A 24,074-nucleotide genomic window follows, 5' to 3' on the forward strand; every position below is an offset into this window, starting at 1 on the left:
ACTCCACAAGAACTTTTGGGTTAGTTTCTTACCCTGACTTTGCCACAAGAGAGGAAGCTGACATAATATTTTTCAATTTAAAAGTATATTATTTCTAGAAACAGCCAGTCCTGAGGGAGACACTGCAAATGCTAACTATCTCTCTGCTGTGCCTCACTAACTCCTTCCACCATGTGTCCTTCCTAAAAGGCCTCCCACCTGCTAAAATAATTAATGTATAACAAATCACCACAGAAATGGCTTTGTTCAGGCCCACTATCCATAATTCATGAAAAAAAGCTCTTTCCAGCATGAGAAATGTGACATCTTGTCATAACAAAAGTAACAATCTCAACCTTAGACCTGAGTATCCTAGAAATCCCACAGAGTGCATTAGTCGTCTTCAGACTTCAGAGTGTAAATGCACAAGGCTATACCTGAAGTTTATTTCAGAACACATTTTACTATTATTCTTACAACTATTTTATCATTTTAAAAAGAAAATGATCGGGGCTAATCTCCAGGAGGACCTCACTAATGTCCTCAATAGACCTTATTCAGAGCAACGCCATGACAGGTGTGAAAGTGAGGCTGTGAGGGATAGACTTACCGTGTTTCCAATGGCATCCGGCATCCGCTGTAAAAAGCTAAATAAAGCGGCTAGATTGTTTACAATTTTCCATAGCTTATACATTGTCGGGTGTTTTTTGTCAACTGACATTTCTTGGAAAAATAATTTTCCAGTGTTTCATGAGCAGAACAATCTGAAAACACATTAAATAACAGTACAGCCCATTGAAGAGATGCAAGTCTATCCCTCACAGCCTCGCTATCATTCTCATTAAAAATCAAAGATGGCGCTGCCGTGAATAAGGCGTATAGCAGTAGTTTTGATGTAAAATTTTGTATGGTAAAACTGCAGTCCGTAGCTTTTTTTTTTGGTTTAAAAATTGTCCAAAATACATATTTGAGAAAATACATAACCAGTCAGTGTTCAAAACTATCTGCTTGCCTTAGCTCGATTCTAAGAGGTAAGCTTGTAATAATGTTTTTAAATCCAGTGGTACTGGTGGATTTCCGCGGGAGATTTGAGCATGTCTTTGCGTCATTACGTCACATCTATTTAGACATTCATTAAACAGGTCGAAGCTAATTCTGCTAGGTGCCGCTAGTGTTGCAGAAACTACATACTTCACCTTTAACCAGGGGGCCACAGGATAACTTAAAAATATTGAATTATATATATATATTTTTAAACTTCACAGCCTGGCTTCACAGACAGCTCTTAGGTTATCCAGGAGTAGGCCTTAGTGCAATTCGGACATTTAAGTAGCTTTTATAAAGATGGTGCTACGATTGGTCAGCTCAATGTGGCCGTTATGTGATTGGCTTGAGGAAACGGTGGGTGGAGTCCACTTATTTGTGGATTTGTCTGCACCTTAACACCAGAAGTGTTTCAAAATACACAAATGCGTGAGGAGATTTACAAATGCAAAGAGAGCGGTTAACAAATAAATGCCAGGCAGAGTTGTGTTTGTGGCATTAAAAAACATTTGTAAATATATATTTTTATTTGTAAATCTCATTTTATTTGTGAGTTTTATATTTTTTTTTGTGAATCTCTTTACATTTATTTGTGGATCACAATCTATTTATTTGGAATAATGCAACAATTCTACCCCCATATTGGCCATCATGAAATTAAATTATAATCACTGTTGTGTTTTAACATCCATTTTAGAACAGTGTAACCATATTTGTAGCTTATAATGTCCTTTTTATATGTATGTATACATGTGTGTATATACTGTATATATGTATATTTGTATGTGTCGCCTTTTTCCTTTTTTTTCTTAGTTCACATACATGTAACCTTTTGTTGTGTTAACGTATGTTAACGTATTAAAAATAAATACATTACTTCAAACTTCACCATCTTGTGGGTGTGGGTATATGGGGTCTTGTGTGTATGTTCCTCACAAAATTGTTTATTTTGGCCTTCTTTGCTGAGTCAGAGTAAAAGAATATGTCAGTTCAGCTCCAAAGCCAAAACAATCATAATGCAAAATGAACACAATGTCTCTCTAATCTTACAGTCAGCTGTGCTTGTGAAAGAAATAGGAACAGCTTGTAAGTCTTTCCTGAGTGGACTACAACAGCAAACTGAAATCTATTCTACCACTTTACAAACTGTAGCCTTAACAGGTTGTGTTGACACAGATTTATACTTGCTTAATATCCCACCATCTATTAAACAATCTGAGCAGCCTGTGGACTCACCATGTTCACTTCTGACACCATGTCGATACTAGAGATGTCAATACTCATACCAACATCAACCGGAGGACCTGCAAAGTAAACAGACACCACAATCTCTCTAACATCTCTCACATCCCAAAACAAGTGTTTTAAAACAATAAAATGTCTTTACCTCCGAAGTCAGGCCTGAGACGGATGTCGTAGCCTTTGAGAAGTTTATCCACGGTGACTTTGACGTATGACATGTTGCTCTGTTCATTCATACTGGGGAAGAGTAGTTTAAGAAACTGTGATTCAGCTGTGCGGAAAGAAACCACCTTAAGCCTAAAATCTGATACTGTAGCATAGCAAAGCTGGTTTTAACTGCCTTCTAGCTTGGGCGACCTGGGCCCTCAGGCTTGCCAAACAAGTGAAACTGGTTTTCATCCCCCTGACCATCTGAAAGTGCCCAAAACCGCGCTAAAACCAGGCAGGGAGACCAGCTAAGACCAGCAAACCATCTTAGGCTGGTTTAACATGGCTCTGCAGGGAATGCAGTCAGACTGATGATACACAAGCAGGGAAGCACGTTATGTCTTACCTGTTCGCTGGCGGGGTACGGCCAAGCGTCAAAACCACAAGCATGAAGAGGCACAAGGTCCCCGCGCACCAGTGATCCCGAGCGATCAGCATCTCTCTAATTGACCGAGTTGCAATACCCCAAACTTAATCTGAAGAAGCGTTCTAGCGATTTCAACTACACAGCAACACATTCGAGACGATGAGACCAACATTAAAATATTACAAACGTAAAGAAATGAGTAACTCTAACGAAATCCAAAGTGGCGCGCGAGGTGTTCTTGCGGCTGTCGCGCTCCCCGGTGCTGACGCTGCTGTCGGAGCGTATCAGTATGCCGGTCAGATCCCATCGCCAGCGGGTCACTGGACACGACAGCTCATGGCACAGAAAGCTTGAACGTACAGTCACGTTTAGATTATGCGCCTATCCCTTCGGTGCATCTAAAATTATTCATTCAATCCGAGCAGAAGAGCTGACGTGTGCACCTGAACGTGCGCGCCGGCTGTTCTTTCGCGCCATCTTTCAATTTGCTGTGCATCACGCGTCCGAGACAGTGAATTATTTGTTAGAAACTCGGAAAACGCATTAAAACAGCGGGCAACGCGGAAAACGCATTAATATCTGGAGACTGTGGAATAATTAATGTGTCGGCCAGGAAGGACTGTTACTGCTGGCGCTGATGTGAGGAGAACAGTCGACAGTGTGTTTAAAATAGGCTACTAGGCTATAGCAATTCTGTTCAAACAGCCAAGTCAAACTAACTAATAATTTTGACGGTATTTTCTATCTGATAGTCGTTATCTGTTATTAACGGAGAGCAGGAAGCTATATTGGCAAGTTATTAAATAATAAAGACAGATACAGCATAGATCTACCAACAGGAAGAGGCAAGACAGGGTTTTGTTGTCACAGTAGCCTACAATATGTAAAGTCCAGCCTGGTTGACACCAGACCCTTCAGAGTTGTAACCTCAAATCTCAAATTTGCCGGAGGTTCGTCTGTTTTTTCCCAGGCTATGGTTAATTTACAAGCAAACTTGTTTTCTCTAGCAATGCTATTTTCAAACACTAGTTTAAAACTAAACAAGTGGTTTGGTTATTTTAGGTAGTTTCATTTTCTATTCTTTAAAATATAGGCTAGGCTATGTGAAATCGTCTAGGGTCTAGGCTGTGGAATACAGGGCTTCATTGGGACCAATAATTTAAGCTTTTGTTTCGTATTAAGCTTTCTTATGTCACATCTTTAAACAGACTAACAATAACATAGAATAAGAAAAAGTATAGAAATATTAAACTCACTCTTATGGTGATTTTTATTTTACTGTAAACTATTTAAATTGTGTGGATTCTATCTCACAATTTCATATGATCTGCTTGTGTCCCACCGAGGGTTAAGTTTAGGTTTGGAACTTCATGCTTTTAAATCAAAACCAAAATCACCAATTTGTAAAATAGTCTATTATACATTAGGCTATATTTTCTATGATAGGCTACTACAGGGAGAGTTTACCTCTAGCAGGTAAATTTTCAGTCGAAAGTGTCTGCTAAACTACAATATAAATAACTACTGCTATCAAGTCGTCTTTGCCTGACAGGAACTAAAATGCATGTCAGGGCCGGTGGGAAGAAGGCTTATTGTTTAATGGAGCATAGAGTTTGAGACAAGATGGCAGGCTGCTTTCTTCCCCTCTGGACATTAAGTGGTATGCCTGGATGCTCAGCCATATGTATAGGCTTTGTAAAGAGAAAAAAATAAATAAATAAATATTGCTGCGAGCAGCAATTAATCTACGGGCCCAAGCCGGAGTCACATTCAAACCACCATATCTGACTTTCTGTTGGTCAGATCTAATAACTGTAAATTAGAAAGCTGTTTGGCTTGACAAGAACAATATACACACCACGTTTTGTAACTGTCTGTAAAAGTAAGTTATAAGACACTTTATGTGTCCTTTTTTTAGTCATAAAATTAATTTTATTGCCACAGCCAAACTGTTATCAAAAATCTGTCCACAATTTAGCATCCTCAATAATATCTTGACTTCATGCACACCGAGTTTGATGGTGATTGAATGAATTTCCTAGGAGGAATACATCAAGTTACAAAGCATGTGTTTACCAAACAATCCTTATAATAGTCGACTTGTTTAACTAGAGTTTGGCCTGATGAGATTTATAAGTGTACCGAGTATCATAATTCATGCAAGCGTGTTTGATATATGGATCAAGTTTTCAGACAGCGTTCAAGGGGGTAATGTTGAGCCCTCCTGCCACACCCAGGTTACAGGTACCAGTTTCAGCCTGGCCCTGATGGCTGTGGGTTCAGACCCCTGTCAGAACCTGCTTCAAAACCGGTTGATTACCACTGCCTTAGAGTATCTTTAAGTTTAAAGTCCACATGAAATGGAAAATTACCCTGTCTATTTTTAAATGCATTTAATTGATCTTGCTGTGAACGATTCATCCATATGTTGTTTTTTTATTGATATATTTCCTTTTTTTTAGTTCATAATTTTACAACTTGATCTTCTTCTGACTTCTCTTTGGTAACTGAACAGCCACAATTTGAACACACACGTTCTGTGTAGACATTACATCAACCCAAACTAGAGCAAAGAATCAATACTGAATCACATTCACCTTATTCCTCACACTGTGTGTCCATCAAGCCTTATTGCTCTCTGGGAAAACCACAGACCACAAATATAGTTGCACCCTGTAAAAGTGAGTGAGTGAAAAATACCATCCTCATCATTTACCTGCTGCTTCTCCTCACTGACTTTCAGTTGGCTGGTGTGTTAGATTCAGGGACACCAGTCATGAGCTCACTGGAGGATTCACTCTATAAAAAGCTAAAGGTTCAAAGCAAGGTCAGTGCCAGTATTCATCTATTTTTATGGCACATTCATTGGAAGGTTTTTAATTTAAAAAAATCACTGCTTGTGGATAAAATGGCAGTTTTGGGACATTTTCAGGATTATAAACAGGTCTGACATTTCTCAAATGACAAATCATAAAGTTTTCTTATTTGAAAAAAAAATTATGCAGTATAAAATATTTTGTCAATCAATAAAAAAAATGAGAGATCAAAATATGACCCAGACGGTGCCAATAATGCTGAAGGAGACACAGCTTGCAGTGCTGTAATAGAGTAGTGGTGGCACTAGAGGGCGCTATCAACTAAATAATGTCTTGTAAACTTTAAATAAAATAGATTCAGGCCGAGGAAGAGAGAATATGGAAAACAGTGTAGAGAGAGTTGCACTTAATCGAAAGTATAAGATTTAGAAGCATAATCATTATTTTCACATAAAGTAATTATACACATCGCACCCACAATCGCATCATTTTGGATGCGATTAATCACGATTAATCATTTGACAGCCCTAATATATATATATTTATATATATACAGTATATACATATATATATATATACATTTTTTAATTATGCATGAATGTATGCACCAGTAATAAGGAATATTTCATATTTCATAAAAAAAAAAATCATGTTCCGAAGATGAACGAAAGTCTTACAGGTTTGGAAGGACGTAAGGATTAATGACAGAATTTTTATTTTTGGGTGAACTATACCTTTAAAAAAAAATAACAAAATGGGTCAAAATATTGTTTGTCTACTATTAAGATTTTGAGAGCATTGTGGCAGAGTAGAATATTGCCAAACCCAGGTGTCAGAAGGGTGTGTCCACACTAATGGCCATGTAGTGTACATACTAGGCAGAATGTTGAGCTTAGGAAGATATTAGTAGTTGTGTACTCAGCTGTGTTTAATGCGTCAGCAAAACATGTCACAGATGGGAAACTGAGATTACAGGATAATGCTAATTTTAAAATCTGAAAATGCATTATTTTAAACCAGTATTATATTATAATGAAATGTCTTTTTTCCATGCAACATTAAATATTTCAAATGAAATTCGAACTTTGGACCTCGTTTTATTTCATTGTTTGCACAAAAATAAAAACCTTTTTCAAAATATATTCCCTTTGTGTTTCACAGAATAAAGCAAGTCATATGGGTTTGGAGCGCAATCAGGTAAATTATGACAGTTGTCAATTTAAAGATTATGACAATTGTCATTTTAAATTCTGTCTCACAGTTCATTTATAAATATATACTTTTTGCATTGTTAATTAATTATGGTGGATATAAATATAGTTAAATATGTTCGTTATTTATGGTGTGTGGAGATAAATAGATTAAGATGATTGGCCACTGGAGGATTACTGACAAGTAGCGAGAAGGGGTAGGATTAAATAAACTCATGCTTTTTTGTTATTAAGTTTTTGTCATTTAGTTTTTATTGTTATTATTGTTTCTTTTACATGTTCGGAATAAATAACAACAAAAAAAAACAAAAAAAAACGATGCAACCACAATGAACAGTAAGAAAACTCAACAAAGCTGTCAACTTGACTTGTTATTTTGTGATTTGTTCAATATATATGCATCTCATATTTCTCTTTGAGCATTCACTCCATATATAAACGCCCAGTAGGTGGGTTCTGGCTAGTAGGGCTCTGGCTGTTCTTTGCATGTTCTGCCTCTGAAGCCTGTGTTGCTTGAAAAGATGACTACACAGACCCGCTGTGACTGGCTTTGTAGGGCCTGAGTTAAGGTTAGGATGTGTTGTCCATCATTCTAGACCTCCCCTGTTGAGTTTAAAGGACAAGTGTTGTGTTTGTGTCTTATGAGAGACATCAGATTTAGTGCTGGCAACAGTTCAGGGGGATGGCATCCAGGGCTGACTGTTGCTATGGCGACAGTGCTGTCTGTTTAGGGGTTGTCTGACCCTATTTCAGATCAACCTTTATCACATGCATAAAGATACACAAATGCACATTTGTATGATACTGCTGATCCTGCTGCTGTGATCCAGGATCAAAATGTGTTTTGAATAATAGATGTGATATGATTATGATATGAGAAATTGTGCCTTGGATGTACTGTAACAAATGGAAATCAACCTAATTTGGTATGGCAAATGAGTGCATGGAAGCTTTCCCCAAAGCTCCAGATTGATAGTTTTGCCTGCTTTTAATAGACTCTGTTTTTTTTACCCTCAGTCAAACAATCTCCATCTTCTAATAAAAGATCTGATCGCATGCTTCATCATTCCTAATAGTGGATTGTAAGTAAATGAGACTCTTAGTCGAGATTAATTACTCGCCTTGTAATATGAAATCACTCATGCAACACACTGACATGTTCTCACCGCTCTATATACACCAGCATAATTACTAAATTGTCTTGGTCGGAACAAATGGACAAGAATTGCAATATATGACCTGGGTCCCAATTGAGACTATTGGGGCGGCTGCCGTATTGCCTTGCTGGTTTACATCCCACCAAAAAATAAAACAAAAAAACCCCGGAGGAAATACAGTATTATACAGAGGGCAATTGAACTACACATCTGAGAAGTAAATAAATTATGATTGATATCATGAGTAGGAAGAACTTTATAGTTTTATGCAAAAATGCTCTTTTGTGAGTCACTTCTAAATCATCATATACTCTAACTGCTTCTTATGTGTGTGCACTGACTAAATGCCGAGGACAAATTCCGATTTTGGGTTGTCATACTTGGCTTTCGAGTCATTTTACTTCACTTCAATGGTATTAAATTATTTGTAGATTACATTTAATATACTGCACTTTCATTACAACATTTGCAATTGGTTTGTACAAGGTGTCATTATACATGTTTGAGCTTTCATTACAATGTTTTGATTTAGCACTCCGCCAGCCAAAACAGTAAAGCCTTTTCCGAAGCAAATGGTTCAAATGATTAAGAGTTTTGAAAAGCTTCAGAAGCCATATTGAACACATGTTGTAAGGACCACTTTTTAATGGACTTTAACTTAGACTCTTAGTGGCGTAGATGCAACATTGCATACTGGAAGCTTTTGTTTTGACTGGATTCTTCATCTCAAGTGAGTAAACAATTTTAAAAGTACTCTTTTTTTTTTCTTCACGTGTAAAACTTTTTAATTAAAGGAAAAATTCCAGAGGACATCTTGAAAGCAAGCTTTGTGTTTAAAGCACACCAGTACTTGCTTCTAGGCTTGTCCATGTTTTAGAAAGGTCTCATGTCTAGTTTATTTAATAGTTTAAGCCTGAGGAGGAGAGACTAGGGTTAGGGCTTAGTTTTTTATCCATGTTATTTGATTGACAGGTGAGACGTGTTCTCACTGAGACTCAGACACACACACTTTTATGTCTCTTATGTGTGTTTTGCACAGGCCATTTTGATCATCACTGTGAATGGGCATGTGTGTGTACGCAAAAAGGTTTCCAGTGATTTAGATGAATTTCTGTTGACCATTTGTGCTGTTAAGGTGTCTGCAGTGTATAGTACTGTGTACTTAAAGGTCTTTACTACTTCCATTTCAATCTGAGTGATGGCGGGGAAAAAAAGAGGGCCAAAGAGTGATATAGAGAAAAAGTGGAACACCAAACAATTCCAAATGCCACAAGTGCAGTACATTTACTGACCCATGACTCACTGCACTCGCAGCATCCACCAAACACTTTCTGCAATTCAACATCCAGCTGTATCCCAATATTCCTGTCTGTGTGGATATTTTTAGTCATTTTATTGTGTTTGGTTTTGTGTTCTTTTACAAAATTTAAAGCCCATGTTGAAATATAGAAGTGAAGCTGGACAGCAGATGGGAGTTCATTAAAACTTCTGAAAAGAAGTACTTTAGCTGACAACCCTGAGGCTCCAGATGCAAGATGTTCAGACAAAGTTGTTCAAGCTACTCATGGTTTGTTTTTTGGGGGGGTGGAAAAATAACCTTGTGAGATTAAAAAGTGATGTCACACACAGTTACAAGACACTTAGCCTAAGTCAAGCATCATTCAAGGACCAAATGTACATGAATAAGACATGACAGCATCTGGTACTGTGTCACCCGCTGGACCCACACATCTACATGAACACACAAGGCAAACCACTTTCAGTTTAAATTTACATCTGAAGTGTGTGTGCGCGATTTGACTGTGCGTATCCCCATGCATAAATCTGGAATGTGATGTTTTATGAAAACAAATAGAAATCGAAAGTATTTGTACAGTGTCTCTGAGTACATGCACTGAATCCTGTGGTAGGCTACATTTCTCTCCTATTGGACTTGTCTTATGACAAAAGTGAGTGAAATAGCAACATTTTAAAGAGTTGGTTACTATATGCACAGATGTGAGATTTACATATTCAGTTCATCTTTATTTATTTGTCAAAATTATTGCAATACATTTTTAATAATAATTACTCCTCAAATCACATATCCTAACTAGGGTGGTCAAACCAAATGTGGGACGATTACCAAGTTTGTGTGGGACGTTGCCAAGACTAAAACAAAACCTGAAACGGTCACAACGCTTCTAACTAAAGCGTCTTTCGTCTGACACTCTTCAGTTTTCTCATTGTATGAGTGGTATCTCATGGAGTCAGGTGCACTAGATTATTGGACTTTTCAGTGTTTTGCCACTGTGGAATTCAAAATCTGTTTGAGATTACAATAAGTAACGATTAAAGTTGTTTGTTTGCTTAGAGCAAGATGAGTCCTTCATATCCGCTTCAAATCAGCTTTAGAGAGACGTACAAAATTACATCCTGAGGAAGTAGTTGATTACACTGTCTTGATGAAGATGCATGTGGATGCATGCTAGATATCTTCACCCTAAAAAGAACTGTGGATTTTCAGCTGGAATCTTTATCAGTCCCACACTCTTCTGTCATCAAGCCATTATTTATTCAGGCTGATGCATGGCTTCAAAATGGCTCGCCACAAATGGGCACTATTTCTATCTATAGAAGAATCCCTGGCTCTATTCATCCATCTGCGGGGTTCATATAGCCTACATCCATTTCTCTCACACAGTTGGTCGACTAATATTGGAAGTAGGAGTGCCAGTTTGAAATAAAATGAAGGAATCAAGAATCAATTTATTAAAGGTACAATATGCAGGCATATTGTATGGGCATAACTCAGTTGTCAACGTCTGTCGCCATGGTTACTATGGCAGTACGAGGTCAAACCTGGTGGAAACCGAGGGTAACGCAGATATAACGCCATTGATTGGCGACTCCCTTACCCCTGCTCACACACCCCGTTTCCTTGGAAAAAAACACAATTTTCTTACAATTTACAAATAGTTTGAAACATTTGAGATATTGTAAGTAATCAACTAAACAAAATAAACTCACTTAAAAGATTATTAGGAACACCATACTAATACTGTGTTTGACCAACTTTCGCCTTCAGAACTGCATTAATTCTACGTGGCATTGATTCAACAAGGTGCTGAAAGCATTCTTTAGAAATGTTGGCCCATATTGATTGGATTGTATCTTGCAGTTGATGGAGATTTGTGGGATGCACATCCACAAAGCTCCCGTTCTACCACATCCCAAAGATGAACTTTTGGGTTGAGATCTGGTGTCTGTGGGGGACGTTTTAGCACAATGAACTCATTGTCATGTTCAAGAAACCAATTTGAAATGATTTGAGTTTTGTGACATGGTGCATTATCCTGCTGGAAGTAGCCATCAGAGGATGGGTACATGGTGGCCATAAAGGGATGGAGATGGTCAAAAACAATGCTCAGGTAGGCCGTGGCATTTAAACGATGCCCAATTGGCACTAAGGGGCCTAAAGTGTGCCAAGAAAACATCCCCCACACCATTACACCACCACAACCAGCTTGTTTACTGCAAAATACACTGGAACAGTTGCATTTTCTGGAACTGAACATTCGAAAAGTTTCGGTGGAACTCTGGCCACGGTGAGACTCAAACACTGTCCTTTTCCTAGGCGGACTAGGAAGACATTCAGGCTCTGGCTTTATCTCAATCTTTTTTCCATGGCCCGAGTACAGCGCTTTTATAGGTCGGCACCATAGCGGGCAGAAATGCAGACTTAAGCAATAAATGCCAGATGAGTCCTCAGAGTCACCATGGCAATAGCTTATAATAGTGGCGGGCTTGGATAACATTATGATGTCTTGATGATGTCACATCATGTGGTTCCTGAGATTAGTACTATTTCCACAATACTTCACCTCCATTTGGCAGGCTTTGCAAATTGCTTTGCTTTTGTCAAGCTCGTTCTCTGCATTGCTTGTTCAGAACCTGAAATGGTGCCTTATCACAGCTTTGAGTGTTTCTGGAGTTTTCAAAACAACCATTTGCTTAATGTTACTGAAAACTGGGGAACGGGGAAAATGTAGGCCTATTATTAAATCAATCCTCTGAGTTACGGATTGATCTTTAGAAATTAATATGAAAACCGATTCAGAATTGGTGAATCGATTTTTTCAACACAAGCCCTAGTCTTCAGATGCAAAAAAAGCATTTCTCAGACGGTGCGGATTCTTCTTTTTCGGATTCAGCGATGCGTGAGCTTCACTGAGGAGATGAAAAATCAGATTATATCAGTCAATCGAGCTATATTTATAGGCCTAGGCCATGCCTGCTTTGACGTAGTGGGCCCGAAGCAAGATCTAAGAGATCTCCTTAATTAAAAGGAGGTCTGAAATCATCTACTCACATCATAGATGTGATGTGAGTATTCTTTCACGTGAGTGACTTCACCAAAAAGTATTTTGCTTATATTTGATGTGTTGATATATGCATTCAGTATGTGTGTGCACATTACCTAACATGATTATCTCTGTAAGTGCAAATGGATTTACTTCTTTAACCTGGGGGAGCACAATATGGACATGCCTTTAGAATTCACCCTAAGATATCTTTTCAAGATGTGCCGTAACTGTACATTTCTTTAAAGATTATCAAATTGCTGTGGTGCAATCACCAGAGTATAGGAGATATGAGTGTGTATCATAAGTACAAAGACAAGTTTATATTTCGGTGTGAGCTCCGTAAAAGCTCCAAAAATGTTGCGCGTGATGAGAAACACGCCTTGACGTTTCACTTTATCAGCAGTCTTGACAGTGGCCATCTGTGCCTCGTATCCACAACAGAGCTCTCTTGGGACCATAAGCAGGGGAGGAAATGTTTAAAGTGCGTGCATCACAAACTGTGCTTGTGATATTAATGTGTGCCGCAGCATTTCGCTCTCTTCAGCCTAGGCTTTCTAAACGATCAAATGCCCATTTGCTTACCTCTTCCTTTCTGTTAGTATAACACTTGAGAGGGATGACATCATGTACATTTGACTAGTAATAATGTCTCTGTGTGTGTTTCAGGTGTTTCTGGAGGACTCTTATCTTTAAAGACTTCAGAGGGGGAAAAACAGTTAATGCTATGGTTTCAGAATGTTTACTAGTCTACAGTGAGTGGATGGTGAATAGATCGGGGAGTGTGTGATGTGGAGATGTGGCGAGGCGTACTGATCACCATGGCTCCCAAAATGTCAGCTCCAATCAGACATTACAGACATGTCTTTCAGTTGCCACTCTCCAGGCAAGTCAAAGACACACAAGCAGCCACCAATATATACAGGATATGCAACTAGTATACATAATGCAGAAATAAATACCCATACACAAAACACAAACTACTGTAGTCAGAGTAGACATGTAAGTCATAATTACATGTACTTGTGGGTGTTTGAGTGGGAGGAAAAAATGAAAAGTGAGAGGAACTGATGGTCGTTTCTACTAAGCATATGAGTCACTGAACTGGACAGCCAAGCACTATGAAGTTGTTCCAAAATTAATTATTTTTCCCCAAAATCAATGACCCAAGCACTAACACAGATCAACTCACCTGTCAGTCTTGCATATTTACCGTGGTATTTACACCCTGCGGCCATCCAGCACATCATTGCTCATCTGCTCTACATTACATCAAACTGTAATGCTGTTTTTGAACAGACAGGAGAGTCGGCCCTGCCTTTTTTTTGTTGCAGTATAGCCACTGGCTTTCGAAAACAGTGTACTGTTCAGGTTTATCCCAGGACACTTATTAGATAAAATAATATTTAGCCACTCTTTGCAAATTAACATCTTTTATATTTAATAAATATTTAATAAATAGATCTGCTGGCTGTCAAAGCAAATTCCAACAGTTTTGATGTTAAAGTCTGATACCACATTGAAAAATCTAGGATTCTAGGAAGGACCAGCCTCAACTTTTCAGTCAAATAATTATGCTGATGATATATCTCGTAACAAAAGAAATGTGATAAATTCGAAAAATGCTAAAAAAAAAAAAAATGCTACATGGGCCGTGCAAATTTACTTGAGAAACATAAGGCACAGAAACATTTTTGTCAGAATGTTCTTTGTGAAATTGTTTCTTTTTTGGGGCCAAGAAAGGTCAAGTGTCTAGACATAGATGAGCAAATGACCTTCATAAAGAAAGGCAGACCAACTTGGGTGAATGAAGGAGATTTCAGAGACTAACTGTGCTCGGATGGTGACATGCATCTAAGTGGTTTCATTAGCCTTGTTGTCAGAAAAAGGGCCTTGTATTTGTTTTTGGCAGCTATGGGAAGTGAAAAAATTACAACACATCATTTCTGTCCCCCACATAAGGGCAATGATATATCATTGCTTAATAAAGCGGCTTTACATATAAACAGATTTAATTGATTTGAGTGCCAGTGTTACTCTAAAATATATACATCATAATAAAAATAATGAAAATTAGTTTACAGTTGATGAATATGATATATTCAGTGGCATATCAGACAGCTATATAATATGGCATATCTTTTTTGAATACAATTCTTCGTAAAATGTTCCTCTCTGTATAACTTTCATCAATATTTGACCTGACTAATCATACACCATGGATCGTAGTGTGACCTGACCTCAAGGACAACACACACAGACTGTTCTGCCCCCTGTCAATCCTCCCTCTCATTTTCTCTCTTGGCTAAGTGCTTAATGAACCTTGACCCTCTGAGATATCTCAATTCAAGGTTTGATGACAGCTGAAAAACATTTTTTTAATAACTTAGATTTTTCTCTAATCAACCATTTGAACTCCCCAAATGTCACCTTAAACCTTTGATAGAAGAGCCTGAGATCACCATAGCAACATCAGGACATTATCTTATGCAGTGTGCTACCCCCTGTGAATAGTAATGGAAGCTCTTATTCTATTCTTCAGATCTGCCAGAAGCTTATGAGGAATCATAATAAGAGATTAGTTTGGAACAGCCTCACGAATCAACACAAAAATGAATATTTATGAAAAATTACAAAACACAGAAAAATACTTATTTATACCAAAGAAAACATATTGCATTTGAGCTGCATGTGGTTAATAATGCTTACATTTTATAAGCATCATTGTAAATTATTATTATAATTATAATCAGAATCAATTATAATATAATAATTATTATAGTCAGAATCACTGTGTTTCCTCTCACCTTTGAAACAATTTGTTCTGATTAAAAATAATATTACATTCTGAAATTTGCTAATACAGTGCAGGGATATTGTTTCTATCAATCCGCTTTTTTCTGGTTCTAGACAGACTGTGAGTTTGTGTAGTTGTGGGAATCTTTCATTGACTGTTTCTGCAGGTTATATTGTTAACCAGTAGGTGGCAAAAATTACTGTTATGAGTGAGTCATTGAATCATTCACTCAACTGACTCAAACGAAAAAATATTGATTCATTCAGTAACTGTTTCCGCAGGTTATATAGTTACGCCAGTAGGTAGAGACAATGAATTGCTCTTATGAGTCATTCATTTAAGGCACTCCCAATGGCACTCTTCATACTTATAGGGCCCTATCTTGAATCCAGCGCAATTTACTTAGTACACGACGCATGTATCATTTGTATTTTGCACCCGTGCAAAGCGTACTTTTCCCTCCACAGATGCACGCCGGCAAACTAGGGAATGAATTTGCTAGATGAACTAGGTTCAACTCTATTCTGAAGTCAGTGGCGCGTTGCGCGTACATTCAGATTCTATTTTAAGCGTGTATGCTTGGCTATAATAGAGAGTGTGAACAAAGCGCGTACACTGTAGATGATCTACACAGATACATTTTACTTTTTGCAAATAATACATTATTATAAGGAAAAATATTAAAACACGAGGGAAATCATTGTTGTGTCCATGACGATGGGAAAAAAAGACATAAAGCTTACACACTTACCCAAATTATTATATGCATGTTTAACTGAAGCTAATTTGGGTGGGTTTGTCCCATATGTCACTTCTTTCTTTTATGGCCCTGACGAGAACATCGATTTCCTCGGATGTGAACGATTCTGAAGCGCGCCTGGTAAATGTGCCGTTATAATAGTATTGCGCATATAGTATTGTATAGTATAGTATTGGAACAAGCCCATCTCGTTCATCATGCTCTTAATATAAAGGGATACTCCACTTTTTTTGGAAATAGGCTCATTTTACAACCCCCATCAGGGTTGAATGTTTGAGTTTGAGCGTTTTCTAATCCATTCAGCCGATTTTCTGATATTTAAAAGAATATCAGAAACCAGACAGCTTCTGGTCTCATTGACTTCCATAGTAGGAAAAAAATATATACTATGGAAGTCAATGAGACCAGAAACTGTCTGGTTACTGATATTCTTCTAAATATCAGAAAATCGGCTGAAAGGATTTGACTGTTTAACTCTGGGGGAGTGGTAAAATGAGCATATTTCCAAAAAAAAAGTGGCGTATCTCTTTAAAGGGAAAGAGATATGACGTTCCTATTGATTTGTTTCCCGTTACGCCCAAACTACACCTATGAATAATGAAGCAACTTCAGACCAACCCCTTTTAGATTTGTGTCGAGCGCAAGAGCCATTTAGACTTCTGCTTGAAAGTCAAAGGTGCGTTACATCACAAAATTACGAACTCGTATCAAGACTGTGAGTGTTTAGGGTGGCATTTGAGACAGGGCGATTTAAGTGTTTACATTGAATCATGGAATAATTAATTCAAACTTTGTTTTTTCAAAACTCCTGATTCATTCAGGAACTTGTTGCTTTGAGACACTAACTGAATCATTCTACTTTGACACTGAATAGTTATGTGGGTGGACCAAAAATACATAAAGTCAACATTGTGTCTAAAGTCTGTTCAATATTTCTTCTTTTTCTTATAGTTTGCCTAAATAACTTTTGTTTACAGTTACAATATCACACTAGTGCTGTTGATGTACATGTATCAAATCATTATGAATGTATCAAAATTATTTTAATTAAGTGTAGATATCTCTTTTTACAGTTAGAGCGAAATTGCACATTTGTAATCCTAAAAAACATTATTCCACATTTTTTCATTGAGCAAATTCTCTTAACCATAGCATTTCCTTTAGGTCAACAGACGTTGAAATCACCACATCTCTCTCCTGCGCTCTTATAATTCACTGAGAAATTGGCTTAGCTACACAGATGCACATACACACAAACGAGAAGATCCAAACGAGAGTCTTTCTACCACACATTGTAACTGCAAACTACTTTCTTTTAATGTTATGTTAGCCATGGTAAAAAAAGTGAGTTTAGTTACTTTTTTTTTCTTATTTTGCGACAGGATATGTTTGTAAATTAGGGGGATGATAACTGTCACACTCATCCTTTTTATAATCTATAATAGTATCGTTATACCACGTCCATTTTTTCTTTTCTCTCTCCATTTTTCTTTTCTATTATGCCATTCTAAAAGCAGCCTGGTGATAAATGGACCTCAGATGAATGACTAGATAAGAGTCCATCTGTCTGGATTGGATTCATATTTAAAGGCCCGTTCTCATGTAATATTCATATGCAGCCATTGTGACCCTCACATAAACAGACATACGCATGCTCACACACACACACACAAACACACATTTATATATACACACATTTACACACACACACACACACACACACACACACACACTACATCTGCTATGAATTAGTTCTGGGTGTAAATAATTAAACATCTGTATGGAGTCTTGAGTGTGGACGAGGTGCTATGGATGAACCCTATCAAGATTTATGGGCCAGCCAGAGACTTTCTGACCCGAAAACTCCCAGGGCTTTGACAAAAAAAAATGTATATGTGCAGACTGATGTCAGAGAATGGCAATGAATCTTAATCACTCACATTATTCAGTTCTAACCTGATTCCATATATCTGCATTCATAATATGTCACCCCTTTGTCTATATATTTTCACATATGCTGCTCACTCTTTTATGAACATTGCATTTATCCTCTGACACCTTTATTGTGTTTCACACACACACACACACACACACACACGCGCACACACACACACACACACACACACACACACACACACACACACACACACACACACACACACACACACACACACACACACACACACACACGTGTTGGACTCAGGCACAAATGTAATAAATCAGAGTCGATTTTATTACCAGTGGGCTGCCTGTGGGGAGCTCTGCAGTGACAGGTTGGCATTATTATCATAATAGACTAAAAGCAAGAAAGACTCTCCTTAACCTCAACCAAGTGGTTTACAGTAAAAAACACACATACATGTGTTTACATAGTACATAAATTAAGAAATAATTTAGGATATTATTCAGTTTTAAGACGAGATTAATAGTGACAAGTTTTGAGTCTAAATTGATGAGGAGTCTGGAGGGTCAAAGGGCAATAATTAAGAAGTTCTAATCAACTAAAGATGTTACGAATCTGCCAGGAAGAGGATATGTGTCTATATTGTGTTAATGCACGGTCAAGAGGAAAGTTTGAGTGGCCAAAGACTCTCCAAGGATCACAGATGGAGAATTGCAGAGATTACTTGAGTCTTGGGGTCAGAAAGCCCAAAAATATGTATCAAACAACCCCTACATCACCACATGTTGGTTTTGGAGGGTTTCAAGAAAAATCCTTTTCGCTGCTCCAAAAACAAACTCTAGCACATTCAGTTGTCGGATTTGACTGGAACTTCAAAAGGGACCAGAATCTATGGTCAGATGAAACAAAAAAGGCTTTTTGGCAGCAAACCCACCAGCTAGGTTTGGTTCAAACAGGGATAAAAAGTACCCCATGCCTACGGTTAAATATACTGCTGGATCTTTTATGTTATAATCCAATTTTTTTGCTAGAGGTCCTGCATCTTACATGGTATTATGGATTCTAGCAAATACCAACAGATAAAAAAAATCACGGTTCAAAACACAAATCAAAATCAACACAAAAATGGGTTGAGCACAACTGAGCACAAAATGAAACTTCTGCAATGACTGTCCCAGCCCTCTAAACTGAACCCAATAGAAATGGAGTGGGGTAAACTGAAGAGAAGAAGCACCAATATGAACTTGTGAATCTGAAGGATCTGGAGAAAATCTGTATGGAGGAATGATCTCTGATCTTTTATTAGTTGTTCTCCATACTCTAAAAAATGCTGGATTGGTTTAACCCAATTATGGGTCAAATATGAAGAAACCCAAACGTGTGGTTAAAAATGTAATTTAAAAATGTAAACCAAAGGCTGGGTTTGTTATCTTGGCAAAAGGAGGTTGCAAAAAGTATTTAAAAACAGGGAGCCAATAATGGCCAGCGTGTTTTGAAGAAAATATTTTATTTCATAATGTGATTTACCCCCCACACTGTAAAAAAATATTTTCATGATTTCTAATCACAACATTTTTTCGTTTTTCAAATCAACTTAAATAATTTATATAGTTCAGATAACATCATATTTTGAGTTTCTGATGATTAAATCAATCTCCTTCATTGTATTAACTCAAGTTTTCCATTTGAATGAACTTAAAATTTTAAGGCAGCCAGGTTACTTCATTTTTTTAAGTTAAACCAAGAATATTTTTTACAGTATAAGCCTGCGGGGTTATATGTTTTAATATAAAAAATAATAATAAACAAAACAGCACAGGTTTTGCTCTACAGACTTGGCATGGCATGATTAGTTATTCCCTAAATAACTTCCTTCTCATCCTCTCCTTCATTAGTGGGCTTCGCTTCTCTTATCTGATCTGCTGTCACAACTGTTAAAACTGCACTTTTCTTCTCTCTCATCAACTGTTTCTGTGTACCATCTTCAAAGGGATAAGTGGAGTGGAAAGGGAAAGCCCACCTACAGGACTCAGTGTGTGTGTGATAGGCGCATAAATTTGTGAAGGCAAGTAAAGTTTAGCCAAACACTGCTTTCATCACGAGAGACCTAGCACATAAACAGTCTTATTTCATGCAGAATGAAGAACGCTGTGGCTTCCCAAGACCCCTGGAATTTCCTCTGCCTGGTTTGAAACATTTAAACGAAAGATGAAGTTTTGCTTCTCTGATGTTCAGAATGTCCTTGGAATTTGAAATTTTGGCCAGCAGTGAGGTAGTACCCCCTTTGTAGTCAATCATTTTATCCCTTAAAGGCCCCTGACATGAAATCTTCACTTTCTGGGGTTTTGTAACATTAATATGAGTTCCCCTAGCCTGTATATGGTCCCCCATGGCTAGATTCAATTGGTTTAAACCGAGCTTTGGCTTTCCCTGCCTTTGAGAAAATGAAAGCTGATCTTGAGACGGGCCGATCTTGAATCTCCTCCATATGACGTCATACACTCTCAGAAAAAAAGGTACAAAAGCTGTCACTAGGGCGGTACCTTTTCAAAATACACTTAACTAAAGGGTGCATATTGGTACCTTAATGGTACAAATATGTTTTCAAAAGGTACAGTTTGTACCTAAAGGGTGCATATTGGTACCTTAATGGTACAAATATGTAACATGAAGGTACCAATATGCACCCTTTAGGTACAAACTGTACCTTTTGAAAACATATTTGTACCATTAAGGTACCAATATGCACCCTTTAGTTAAGTGTATTTTGAAAAGGTACCGCCCTAGTGACAGCTTTTGTACCTTTTTTTCTGAGAGTGTACGGGGGAAAGGTAACCTCCCCTTTCACGCCCAGAGAATTTAGCTCGCCCATAAGAAAACAAAGTAGGAATTATGAACGCTGAGCACGATTTTAGTTTTTCCTTGAGAAATATCATAGCTTGCAAACGTGCAAAGCATGGCAGTTGTTTTCGGATGTACAAATGAACACAAAAGTATTTTTTTACTTCCTTCCTCTGAGCCTCTGAAGAAACAATGGGTTGATTTTATTTTCGTTTATTTTCATACGTTTATTTTTTAATGTAAAAATATAACTGTTGCCAAAAGTATTGGCAGTGACATAAATTTTGTGTTTTGCATATACAGTACAGTTTGCTGCTTCAGTACTTGTAGATTATTTTTTCTCATGTTTCATACTGGAAAACAATGATACGCATTTCATAAGTTTTAAAGGCGTTCATTGGCAAAAACATTAAATATATGCAAAGAGTCAATGTTTACAGTGTTGACATTTCTTCTTCATATAACTTCTGCAATTCACTCATGCTGGATATCAGCTTCTGGTCCAAATTTTGACTGAGGACAACCTATTCTTATCTTATTAGTCCTTGGAGCTTCTGCTTGTCCATATGCCCTTGTGGATCTCTGTGGGATTAAGATTCGGGGAGTTGTCTGGCCACTGATCCAAAATTTCAATGTAATGAACTCAGAGTCACTTCATTATCACTCTTGCGTGACAAGTTTCGATTATGCTGGGAAATGCACACATTATCTCTAAATTGGTCCTAGGTGGATGTTTTGAAACCATTCTTTATTCTTGGCAGTGTTTTGGGCAGACTTAGACAGCCCACTCCCTTGGATGAAAAGCAACCCCACACATAAATGGTCTCATGATTTTTCACTGTTGGCACAACATAGGATTAATGGCGTTCACCTTTTCTTCTCCAGGCAATTGATTTTTCAGATGTCCCAAACATTTCAAAGAAGGCTTCTGCTGTCCAATACTTGTACTTCTTCCTACAGAATTTTAGTCTGTTCTTGATGTTTTTCTTTGAGAGCAGTATAGCTTCTTTTCTGCATGCCCTTCTTGACACCAGGCCATTGTCCAAAAGCCTTTCTTTTCTTTTCTTTTTTTTTTTTTTTGGCCAATTAAGCTTTTTACAATTATTTAAAATGCATCTGATAACTCTGCGCAATAATCTAGAAACAATGTAAATCAACATCACAACAACTGAAGCAGCAAACTTTGTGAAACACAATTTCACACAGAATTACAAGCGAATCCCTCGACAGTACACATAATTAGAATCCAATTACAATTACAAAAGAATCCAATCCAATTTCAGATTGCCAGATTCATCAGCCAATCAAATTGATTTTTTTCCAAGTGTGTATGGATTTTCAGATACGTGCGGATCCTGAGTTACGCAATCATGTAAGTGATATAGATAATTAGACGGCGAGGGCTCATTTTCACTTAAAATAATCAAAGCTTTTCTTCAAGTTTTTTAATTTGTTGGTTAAGTAATACGTTTACTGAAGTTGAAGCAAGGTTGGCATTGGGCTGCTTCACGCAGGTTTTACATTCCTTTCTTTTTACACTTTCTTTAGATCAATGATTTTGATGACATCACTCTGCACTTCAGCTTCATGTCAGATTTTCTGTCCAATCAAATACTCTTTAGAATCTAAGCGACCCACCCCCTACATTATAATGCTGAAGCTGCAGCTTCACACATTTACTATTTTTGACATGGTGAATGACACAGTGCACTATATAGGGGGTAGGGAATGATTCAGACAGTGTAAATATGCTTTCGATTGGATCGTTGGCGCATACCAGAAAACATATTGGATATATTTAAATTCTGTACAGAATGCTATATTTTAAAGCGAAATTGGGGAGATTATGAGGAGAAACAGTTAGAGATTATGGGGAAACTGCAGCTTTACTAAGCTCAGAGGAAACGCTATTGGCTATTTTAAAGATGTTCGACATGTCCTATTTTTTCTTCCTGTTTCTGTAGGAATTCTGTCAACACATATATTCCTGCACGTTTCAAGGCACTTCAGTGGCCCTTTAAGAGTTAAAAGTCTCTATTCATGCTAAAAATACTTTTCATCTGTGTTTTCTTCATGAAATATTGGTGAATAGTTGCTTGGATTTGCAATGCATTGATGTCCTCATGTATAGAAGAAACAAGCACATCCTTTTATGCGAGTATAGGACAGTTTGAGACATTAAAAATTCATAACTTTACCATTTGCAGTGTGTACTGAACTACACCTTGTTCAAGATGTTTTATTCATGCTGCTTTAACCTGTTGATGCGAGGAGAAATTGATTTGGGATGGTTTCTATGTAAATATCTCGCTCAACTGCAACGTTTTTCTTTTCATCAAGCATATTTCTCTCAGCTTTGTTGTCCTCATGTACACCCTTTCATTTCATTACAGTTCAGTGGCAGCACATCTTTCAGTTCTAACACTGCATTCGATAAGTACAGACTACAAAACAGTTACTCAGCAAGCAGAAAAGAGCAACTCTATTAAACCAAAGCCGTCTCGCAATGCAGTGATAAGGCTTGTGGTTATCATAGCTGAGAAACCTGACTGAAAATGGTCTGTATTTCCAAACTAACAGGAAAATTATCTTTTCAGTTCTCTCTTCATTTTTCAGCCCTTGTGATGGCAGGCTATTGTTATATTCCCAGTTAAACAGCAGTCTTCATCTAAAATATAATCACAGAGCTTGTAATGGCTACCTGTAACTGGAAGTAAAAGTATATAGAGTGTGTTTAAATTGTCAAGAAGTGAGTGAACTTAAATAAAAGAGCTGAGGCCCGACGGTGGGAGAGAGAATCGGCCTTCCCTCATAAATAAAAGGCTTTCTAGTTGTGAGACATTTGTCGAATAGCAAAAGTGTGAGGAAAACGTTTCACAACTAATCACAGATGTGTGTATTTAAGCGATCCATGGCAACGTAAATGAATGTTGTCATCATTTATGTATAGAACACAAAAAGAAAAATGTATTGAATGTACTTAATTTCTCTTTTTGTGTTTTACAGATTAAAAAAGTCATACAGGTTTGGAATGACAGGAAGGTAAGGGTACATTAGCCCTTTAAATCACTTTTTTTAATGTTGTAGATTTATCATATACAAAGTGTTTAGTCACATGGTCCCTAAGATGGAGTAACTTCTTCATTCATGTGTGAAATAATAACAATTAAGGGATAGTTCACTTTGAAATTAATTTTTGATATGTTTTAGCTTACCTCAAGGGCATCCAAGATGTAGGTGTCTTTGTTTCCTTTTGACATTTTTTGGTCAAACCGTTCATTGTTGTCTGTCAGTCATAATGCAGTTTTAGGGAATCCACCTCAAAGAGCATGCACAGAGAAGTCCAAATTAAACATGATTTAATGAATCGTAAATGTAACTAAGTTCACATTGATGGCCTATGACAC

The 24,074-nt window shown here is 37.4% G+C and overlaps 1 protein-coding gene across 5 annotated transcripts in view; it reads right to left on the bottom strand.

Moving 5' to 3' along the window:
- gabrb1 (gamma-aminobutyric acid type A receptor subunit beta1) overlaps positions 1-24,074 on the bottom strand; it is a 41,820-nt gene extending 17,746 nt beyond the window's left edge. For 3 of the 5 annotated variants that reach the window (XM_039672384.2, XM_039672381.2, XM_039672382.2), the window contains exons 1-3: positions 2,819-3,486; positions 2,411-2,502; positions 2,260-2,327 (exon numbers count right to left, since the gene is read on the bottom strand). In XM_039672384.2, the coding sequence (XP_039528318.2) occupies positions 2,260-2,327; positions 2,411-2,502; positions 2,819-2,910 (252 nt within the window). In that variant the 5' untranslated portion in view covers positions 2,911-3,486. Of the gene's footprint in view, positions 1-2,259; positions 2,328-2,410; positions 2,503-2,818; positions 3,487-23,882 lie in introns of those variants that run through there. The other 2 variants (XM_089116922.1, XM_089116923.1) reach the window with 2 other exon arrangements.

Source organism: Pimephales promelas, chromosome 11, assembly GCF_988280905.1.
Source record: "Pimephales promelas chromosome 11, fPimPro1.hap1.1, whole genome shotgun sequence".
In the NCBI taxonomy this organism is placed as follows: Eukaryota; Metazoa; Chordata; class Actinopteri; order Cypriniformes; family Leuciscidae; genus Pimephales; species Pimephales promelas.